Raw genomic sequence first — 10,766 nt, forward strand, 5'->3', positions numbered from 1 at the left:
TAAATAATAAATTTAGAAAATTATTGTTTAATATAATTTGTTTTTACACATATTAATAAATGTATGTTTTGGTTATAAAAAGATAGACCTAGAACTGTCTTTGCATCTTTTATTGAACACATATTCTGTTATAACCCTTTCGGTCCTCATTTGCAGTTTTATTCCTTTTTTTGTTGTTGATATTTCTTATAATACGGCATGTCGGCCTAAATGTATCGGCGCTTGAATCTTTGCATATGCCCAAAAAGCGGACGTCGATTCGAGAAGCTAAAAATTGGACGTCGATTAGAGAGACCAAAAATTAGACGTCAATTAGAGGGACACAACATTGGCCGTCGATTTGGAATGTTATTTTATTGTGACGTCAGATTTGGACGTCGATTTGAGGAACGGACGTCGATTAGATACCGGACGTCGATCTGAGTCTTACATATATGTGAGATGATTTTTAATATAGACTTTCATAAATAAAATAGCCAGATTAAACATATTCGTGTGTTAGATTTTGAAAATGTTATTGAGTCACACTGAATAGGTTGGTTGATTGTTGGTTGCTTGCTTAACGTCCAGTAGCAAATATTTCATGCATGTTCAGGACGATAAACGCTGAATAGGAAATCATACTGTGACCTACATGTATTTATATTCGTCTTTGTTTCAGTTCTTAACTGTTTTAAATTTATGTAAACTTTTACTCTATCAAATGATCAACTAATAAGATAATCTTAAATTCTATTTAATAACATTAACGTAACTCAGAAAAGGGTCGGGTGCGGAGGGTATATAATTATATCCTGATTATCTGTTAATAAAATGTATTGCTATCAAAAGACAAAATCTTTCTTAATTTTTCATTCGATTCAATTAAAATTGTTAAAAAAATAACCATTTTTCCGAGATAGAAATGACATTACAAATAGAAAACAAAACATACCCCTCCCCCTTTTCCATAAACTAAGTGGTACACTAAATTACTTACAATGTGTCTTGTATACACCGTTATCGGATGGTAACAATACATTTGTGTCTTATTTCATGCAGTTACAGTAATATTTTAATTGTGTATGGATAATATTTTTTAAAAGGTTTATATCTAGATTAATTAGTGAGTTTTATTTCACATTCTAAATGAGCCGTAGGGCGTACTAAAACCTGAACGTATAAGAAAGGAATATCCCACTTTAGTGTTGTCTGTAAAATAGGATACTAGATTTTGCAAATCTTTATAAAAAAATAATATTTTTTGACGGTATTTAAATCAGATAATGCATATGTTAAGGTTTTTCTTGTCGTAGAACACACCTTGGGTTGTCAGGATTGCTCAAAGAAAGACCTCCCTACGGTCGGTCTTTCATTTTGGTCAATCCTGACACCCCTCGGTGTGTTCTACGACAAGAAAAACCTTAAAATATGCATTATCTATAACAGAAACCTATATACGAGATGTTCTTTTTGAAACGTTAATGATCATCATAGATATATTATAAAATACTAGTATGATACTTTTGACTTTAAAGCAGGTTTTACGGCGCTCCATACAATCCACTCGTATAATAGTCATTTCCAAGAGCCCACAGAGCACATACACAGTTACTTGGTACTTAACTGTATTCAATATTATAAAAAAGTAATGTGCCAGTAAATATACTTCGTATAAAAACTAAAAGGATGTATCTGAAGGACATATAATGAATGTTTTCCTGATGAATTATATACACAAAAAGCTAACACCATGCTATATATCTTTTCTGTCCAAATTTTTGCTCGGGTTTATAGTTGTAGTGACATTTGCATTGTCCAGAAGTTCGATCTTAAGCAAGGGCTAAATATAAATTGAATTTATCAGCATTTCTTTAATATAAATCACAGGGAACAGGTACCCTCTTTTAGCAGAAGTCGTTGTTCGTTTTAGTTGTATATAGTGTAAAACGCTGCATGCATACCAACTGATATAAAAGTGAAGTTAAATAGCTTCAAAGGTGTTTTGCAATTTACTCCAACAGTCAGACTGGATGTGTCTGTGCATATTTTTTTTCTTGTTGCACAAATAAGATATCTTAGCTAGATGACTGTGGGTTTTTTTAATATGCAGAAACTAAATAGGACAAATTCCTATAACAGGATAGGTATTAACCTGCAAATTGATATACCACAAATAATAACGAGTTCACAGTAGTATATAGCTCTTTGAATAACATGTTCATGGTAAGCAAAAAAAGCCCCCCCCCAAAAAAAAAACCCAACCAAAAAAAACCCCCCAAAAACAGGTTGCTCCAGCAGTAGTATTAAAGAACATAATGAGTTAATACATGTAATGTCAAAGTGCTCATGTCAAGACACTTGACAACTATTTGAATATATATTGGGTATAAGAGACTGTCAGGAACAAACTCTAGTCGTAAGGAATTTCCAGATTGACAGTACATCCTAGTTCTGATACTTTTGTGTGCATATTTGTATATACAGCCAATGATACTGATCTCATCATTTGACGAATCAAAGGCGCAAGTCTAGTGCTTAGCTAAAACACATTTTAAGAACACACATTTCAAAACATGCCTTGCGAAAAACACCTGCAGTGTATACATAAAAACAGACATGTGTTTAAACAAAAACATATCCACCTTTATAAACACTTAAAATTGTTTAAAAATTTGTCTGCTTCATAAACACTTGAAAGCGTTTAAATGCTCATGTATTTAAGTTAAAACATCATGGTGTTTTTCTACAAAACATGTGTGTTTTGAAGAAAAACATTAGTGATTGCTGTTAAAAACATTTGAAATAAAACACAGGTGTTTAGAACTATACCATTAAAAGTGTTTAGAAACTGTGTTTGATTTGTGTTTTAAAAGCGTTTTATTTTGAAACACTTGTGTTTACAGTGTATATGCTTTCCTTATCTTTGCCACAATACCATGATCCCCTTTCTCTCTATTGTGACATCGACTTATCACCGAAATTGTTATTGCTCCAAACAGAACTTCAATATATCATATTAACATCTATCATACATCAAGTTATTTTTTTGCCTCTTTAACCTTTTTTTATTCCAGCGTCACTGACGAGTCTCTGGTAGACACGTCTGTCGTTCAACAGTTTAAAGCCTGGCATCGATGACGAGTTTATTTACATGCAACAGTACGATGCCACTTGTAAACAAAAACTGCGTTTATGATGAGTTTATTTACCATTCCAGAGCAACGGAGTTAACTTCTCCGTTTGTTTTGAAAAGGTCTGTGATGTTTGAATCTAGTTTTCAGTGCAAACAAATTGTTCTTAAAAACTACTCTTTCATTTGGTGAAGTTTATGATTGGACAAATCACGTCTACTGATGGTTTATGATTGGTAATGTCTTATAGTTGGATAAATATTCTATACACTCCGACATTTTATGATACATTATCACTTGATATGACTCATCAACGTATTTTAAACGTCTTATTGTTTGAAATCGAACTCGGTTAATCCTGCCTGTTTTTCATATTTTCATATTTTCGTTTTATGTGTAGTTTGTTTTTACTAATTCTTGTTTTCACAAAAATACTGAACTCTGAGGAAAATTCAATCGTAAAGTCCTTAATTAAAAGGAAAAATCAAATGACAAAACCTAGCAAACGAATGTATAACAACTTTCATATTCCTGACTTGGTACAGTCATTTTCAAATGTAAAAAATTGTGGGTTGAACCTGATTTTAAAGCGCTTATATAGCAGTCGCATCGAATTCCACTATATTTTCAACAATGCGTGAACAAAACACGCATAATAAACAAGGATATGTCCCCAGTACACCGATGCCCTATCCGCACTATCATTTCTATGTTCAGTGGACCGTGAAAATTTCAAGTTGATTGGACTTTAACTTCATCAAAAACTACCTCGACCAAAATAATTAACCTGAAACTTTAACCTCAAGGTGGACGAACAGACGAATGGACGGACGCACAGAGCAGAAAACAAAATGCCCATAATTTGGACATAAAAACAGTCTAAATATGGGTACAGCATTGATTTAATTGATTGGAAATTCATAAATTGTAACGCAAACCAGAGAGAGTCCGCACACAGACAAACACTTTAATTTGAAGCAAACAAAATCAATGCAACTAAAAATGTTAAACTATAAGAATCAGCAACGAAAATAATAATACCAAACCCAGTAATATATTACGAAAACGTAATTTAAATACATTATATGTACAAAATTTATACGACTCAACAGAACATAATCAAACATACATTAAAATTGAGTCTCATTATTTCCAACAATTAGTTAAAATTGTGTCATAAATCGACGCAAAACTGTAAAAAAGATGATTGTAAAGCTGGTGTTAGGAAAACATGGCATCAGAATATTAATATATTATCCAATTCTTTTTTCTTTAAGGGGTAACTCGAGTTGGGAGTATGATCATCATTTTTTTTAAAGTTTCTCGTTATTATGTCAATGAATCGTTTGTCTCATCTACATTTACCTTGTATCCCCTTTAATCATTAATATATATCGACCATTATTGGGCACAATATGTTCCTATATAAATATTCTCATTTAACAAAATAATTTACATTTTATTTTTTATCTGACCAGTAGAACTTAAATGCCTTATTTGCTTTGAAAACATTTACAATCTCCCTTAGATTTGTTTTAGTCATTCAAGAAAGGATTTGTATAGTATCTTACTATACACATCCTTGATTAAGGTTATTTTCAGTAACATGTAAATGTAGATGTATACTGAATTGCCAATAATTTTGTTACGAACTACACACTTCAGATAACACCAGTGCTTTCTTTGACACCTACATATGTAGTAGTTTGATTACAAGAAGTGTTATATAGTCATTTTTAGTGGAATAAAATGCGCATTTTCACAGAGGACAGGGTTAGTATCTGTATTAGAAATTCTCGACGTATCTTTAAGCTGTCGATTACTTAATTCAACTCAAGAAAAAAAGTCATTATTATATATCCGACTTTAAACAACAAAAACGACTTCATCTTTTCCCTAAAAACCATTACTAAAGATATATTAATTTTCAGTTTGAATTGAAAGAGCTATAACTCTTATTGACTTATAGACTATATTTGATAGGAATATAACATCATCTCAACACTATAACTAAAAGTTTGGGAGCACTTGTAGAGAGTTGTTTCATTGGCAATAACACAAAATCTTCTTTAAATATGAACTTGTGATATTTTTTAGTCACAAATAAAGGCAACAGTAGTATACCGCTGTTCGAAATTCATAAATCGATGGAGAAAAAACAAATCCGGGTTACAAACTGAAACTGAGGGAAACGCATCAAATATAAGAGAACTACGACACAACAGAAAGAGTAAAATGTAACACACAGAGAAACGAACTATAATATAACAATGGCCATTTCTCTGACTTGGTACAGGGCATTTTAAAAATAAACAAGGAAACATGTGGCTAGGAGAAATGAAACACACCCGTCACACATATTTTTATCAACAGGAAAACATGCCGTGATATCTCACGTCAATCTTTTAAAGTGTTAACGTACTGGGCAATTGAGAATAATTAGTTCAATTCCGTCCTTATTCCGATAAATATCAACTATCAATCATTAAGTGGAATTAAGTGGAATGGAAATATCTCTAAAATGTTACTTGGAATCGTTTATAGAACATAGCCAAACAATAACAAACATGGCCTATATTTCTTACGACGAAACAAAACAATTGACTATCCATGTTATGCATGTTTGATTTCACTTAATGTTATTTTCAATTAAAACAAAACCTCTATTCCAATACAACTTGATTTTTTAATAAAAGTAGAACCTGAAACGAACTTTGAACTATTACCTAGGTATGCGTCTACATTCTAAGTGTATAGTGTTCACATTCTAAGTGTATAGTGTTATTTTCTTTGCTTTAATTTTTATCAAGGCAAACTAAACCTTTAGCTGTATTTGACAAAACATGACAAATATAAATGTAAACTATAATCAACATATTGGTTTACTGATATGTACAATATGGTCACCTTGATTTATCCTTCCGGACAATAAAAACACATTTCGGGGGTTCAGAATTAGTGTTGTTGTTTTAGTGCCGATTGTAGGCTCCAAATTGCATACTATGAGAACAGTTTCTCTCTCCTTGAAAATATGCTCACTAATTTTAGTTACTTTGGTCTTGATGAAGAGTCCAATAAAATTTCACTAGTAACAAAAGGGAAATTGATCCACTGCTAAAAGTTCTGGAAATTACTTTATATTTTGTCCAACTAGATATGTAGGTTATTAAAACTTACTTACCATATGTTTATATCAGATGAGAGCATATAATTGATGTTTGGGTAAATAACAGACAATTTTGCAATGTAGTCTCCTAGTATGACTATTTATCTGCTTGATATATAACTTGCATGGTACAAATGAAATGTACAAATGTGAGTAAAAGTGAGGACAAACAGATATTCTTACTCGAAAGTCGTACGATAACCTTTGATAGTATTATTTCTGTGTCTTTTGGTCTGTTCTGAGGAGTTGTCTCATTTGCAATTATATCACATCTTCTAATTTTATATGACATTTCGGTATATTTTATTTTACTTTTTTTCACGGCAAAAAAGCGAGAAACGACATAAAGACAGCAGTACAATAAACGTTAACAAAAATAAAAACTGAGCAACATGAACCACACTTAGTACTTGATATCAGGTGATACATAATGGTAAGCACGTTTTGTTCGACATATGGCACCCGTCGTGTTTACCCATATCAGTACAGAACAGTGGCATTTATATTTTATCAATTAAAAGACCATGTGAACCTTTTTACAGAATGAAAAAATCATGGGCTAAACTATTGATTAAGCTGAAATTTAAAGTTCTATTTGATAGTTTTAAAGAAATAAAAATTCCAATGCATGGCAACTTAAAAGTATTCCAGTCACTGAAATGTCTTGTCAAACAAGAAACCCCGTCACCGTGTGGTTGTCAGTTATCATCAATTACATTAGGTTGGTTTCCCATTGCAGCAACGTAATAGTATCTATAGAAACATGAAATGATATTGTTATCAAATAGACATACATAATTTGTTCCTTACAGACTAAATGGTAGAGAATATAAATTCATCCTCGCAAATATATATGGAAACTATTATAAAGAATATCATGTTGATGATGTTTATTCACATACAGAAATATTACAAGCAAGAATGAATGTATAACAATGTAATTTAAACTGTTTTCATATTTTTATGAAATCAACTCTAATGCTTGTTAAATTCATTAAAAAATTTATAACAAATATTCGAATGTGAATATTTTCCTATTCATTCTAAAAACACGGCATACACTGTTGCACTTACAAACATGTCATTCACAGAATAATGGAATTCAGCAAAGTCATCTGTGTTAGTATTCCATAAACAACGACTAGTACTCCGTAAACACTGGTCAGAACTTTGTCCCATTAAAACTTGTACAACATACTTATACCGAGGGAATTGCAAATCCTTTAGCTTCTCCTGTATAATGTCACACATGGTCGGTGCTGATTTTTTACACATATTTGGGTCATATGTTTCATTTTTGTTTATATATGTTGTCACGACGTCCTTTAAGATTTCTTTTGCTTTCGATGATTTGAATTTTTCTCCATCTTTAGGTGTGTATCTGTATGTATTTTCGTATCTGACCTTTGGCCCCGGTGGTTTTGTGTATGACGTACCAGATATACTGCCACGTGATGCCATTGATGGCCTGCGTCCAAAGGAAAAATGAGACATTCGTCTGAGGTTAGGCCCCATTGTTGAACCGCCTTCTGTTTCGCTGATAGAAGCTTTCTTCACCATTGCCTTTAATTTACCTATCATCGTGTATCTACAAGGAGAGAAGTTATCTTTAATATTGACTTTAATTCACCTTACATTTTTTTTATCTACAATGGTGGAAGATATACCAATAAGTGCCTTTGATTTACTTATATATTGAAGTGAAAGATTTTGACTTTCTCAAGTCTTAAGTGATATTAGCATGTCATGTAAAAAGAAATTTAATATGTGCAAGTGTCGGGTCATAATTTTTATGGCAGTTCATGAATAACTCACCAAATTATACTTTTTAATTTGGAATTCTAACAAACTTATATAAAAATTATACAACATAGTGATGTATTGAAAGAATAGGAAAATGACATTTTAAAATATATGACATCACAGTTAAACAGGCAATAGGCATGAAATAGTTATCAAAGGTACCAGAATTATAATTTAGTACGCCAGACGCGCGTTTCGTCTGCATAAGACTCATCAGTGACGCTCATTTCAAAATATTAATAAGGCCAAAATAGTACAAAGTTGAAGAGCATTGATGATCCAAAAGTCCAAAAAGTTGTGCCAAATACGGCTAAGGTAATCTATGCCCGGAATAAGAAAATCCTTAGTTTTTCGTAAAATTCAAAGTTTTGTAAACAGGAAATTTAGAAAAATGACCACATTATTGATGTTCATGTCAACACCGAAATGTTGACTACTGAGCTGGTGATACCCTGATGGAACAATGAATATAGTTTTTATTTTACTTTTTTCACTGCATTCTTCAATTGTTGAAGGTTTCATGATGTTTGATGATCTCCCAGACAAGTTTATAAATAACAATGTTTCAAATGAAGTTAGAACATGTTTTTTAGTGATTGCATTCAAAAGAAATTTGCAGTAAAATAAAAATAATAAAGCAACAAAATATTTTTTTAGTGCACGATAAGATTTTCTGTAAAAGAATCACGGAGAACTTGAATTGAAAAAAAAATGAAACATGAGAAGTCTTAGAATAAATGATACCAAGGAGATGACAAAAAGTCACATTTCAAGAGAAACTTGATACCCATGACAAAAAACAAAGAATGATGAAAAGACAAACAAATTTATAATACAACACAAGTACACAGATTTTTTTTAATTGCAGATTGAGCAACACGAATTCATTAAAAAACAGAACGGTTTAGGGCCTTAACTTATCAAACAGAATTGAAATAAATCAACTAGCTAGCCATCCGTATAGCTGGGCAACGATACAGGCATTATTAGGATGAAGAGTTGTCTCATTGGCACAGACACCACATTTTCATATATTTATCTCTAAGTATATTATATAAATCTGTCATGTACATTTATCGAAACTTATAATAAAAGTGTCCATTTGATTACAATCTAAATAAGCGTTACACGTCCATAAAACACAGTTAATAAATACTATCAACTAGACCAGCTCTACCTAAAAAATCCTTAGGTCAGGACTCCAAGATCAACATTTGTTGTGAGGAATTTCGTTGAACACAATGACGAATTTTTAAACAGAGATACTAGATTATTGTTCTTCAAGTAACATTCAGTACAATAATAAAAACTGAAACATTAAAGTGGTACTTTTTACAGAAATTGTCCGTTATCAGATTAATAAAAAGTCTTACCAGTAACGTATGACGATTTTGTTCTTTTACCTCTTCAAATTATCATCGATGCGCATTCACTATGTATAAATCGGTCATTATTTGTTTATATTAAGACATAGTATGGCAACGCCAGCTCCTACCCATTATGAGAAAAACAATTGTCGTTATCCTTTAATTATCTGAATAAGACAACATAAGTTCAAATTTAAATTTAGATCAGATACCGGTCCATACAAAAAATGTTTAATGATAAAATCTTTAAACGTCTAAAATAGTGACGATACTTTGCAACAGTGCATGAAGTATGTACTATTCAAATAGAAAAATAAAATATACATTTAAAAATATACAGTTTATCAAAAGAATGCAACAATCATGTTCTGGTAAATATTCTACATTTTTGAAATCAGTTAGTAACTTGTGCGTGCAAGTTGTATTTTTTTTTGCAAGGCACTCCCGACGACTTCCGTATTTCGGTGTATTTATGATCAATGAAAAATATCTTTTTCGGTAACTCCGGAATTTATAAATGCCAGATTGTCTCATCACTGCGACAATTTATGACATTACAACATGGTAATGTAGTTTTGGGTATTTCAGGTACGGATGGACAGACAGTCCCAGGACAACGAAAAGTGCTGTATATTACTGGATTGATGGTCACCATGTTAGGGTGGACAGACAGTCCGGGAAGTATTGAGTATTTCTTAGTTAGCATTCATCAGGTACCGGTGAACAGACAATCAATTGACAATGCAAAGTGATTAATATTACTAGATTAGCCTGCATTAGGTACGGATGGACAGACAATCCGAGAACACCTTGAAGTTATTGGTATTTCTGGAGTACCCTGCATCAGTTACGGGTGGACAGACAATCCGAGGACACCATGAAGTTTTTGGTATTTCTGGATTACCCTGCATCAGTTACGGGTGGACAGACAATCCGAGGACACCATAAAGTTATTGGTATTTCTGGATTACCCTGCATCAGATACGGGCGGACAGACAATCCGAGGACACCATGAAGTTATTGGTTTTTCTGGATTACCCTGCATCAGATACGGGCGGACAGACAATCCGAGGACACCATGAAGTTATTGGTATTTCTGGATTACCTTGCATCAGATACGGGCGGACAGACAATCCGAGGACACCATGAAGTTATTGGTATTTCTGGATTACCCTGCATCAGATACGGGCGGACAGACAATCCGAGGACACCATGAAGTTATTGGTATTTCTGGATTACCCTGCATCAGATACGGGCGGACAGACAATCCGAGGACACCATGAAGTTATTGGTATTTCTGGATTACCCTGCATCAGA

At 32.5% G+C, this 10,766-nt stretch overlaps 1 protein-coding gene across 1 annotated transcript; it reads right to left on the reverse strand.

Annotated features, from left to right (window-relative positions):
* Positions 1-7,154: 7,154 nt before the first annotated feature.
* LOC134711276 (dynein light chain Tctex-type 5-like) lies at positions 7,155-9,599 on the reverse strand. The gene is made up of 2 exons (XM_063571802.1): positions 9,456-9,599; positions 7,155-7,867 (listed from the first exon to the last, which is right to left on the reverse strand). Exon 2 carries the CDS (start codon positions 7,858-7,860, stop codon positions 7,318-7,320), a length of 543 nt encoding a protein of 180 aa, XP_063427872.1. The 5' UTR covers positions 7,861-7,867; positions 9,456-9,599; the 3' UTR covers positions 7,155-7,317.
* Between the last annotated feature and the right edge of the window lie 1,167 nt (positions 9,600-10,766).

This window comes from Mytilus trossulus, chromosome 1 (assembly GCF_036588685.1).
Source record: "Mytilus trossulus isolate FHL-02 chromosome 1, PNRI_Mtr1.1.1.hap1, whole genome shotgun sequence".
NCBI lineage: Eukaryota > Metazoa > Mollusca > Bivalvia > Mytilida > Mytilidae > Mytilus > Mytilus trossulus.

Coding starts and splice junctions, on each gene's coding strand:
- LOC134711276 (XM_063571802.1), bottom strand. CDS start 7,860: ATGATAGGTAAATTAAAGGCAATGGTGAAGAAAGCTTCTATCAGCGAA.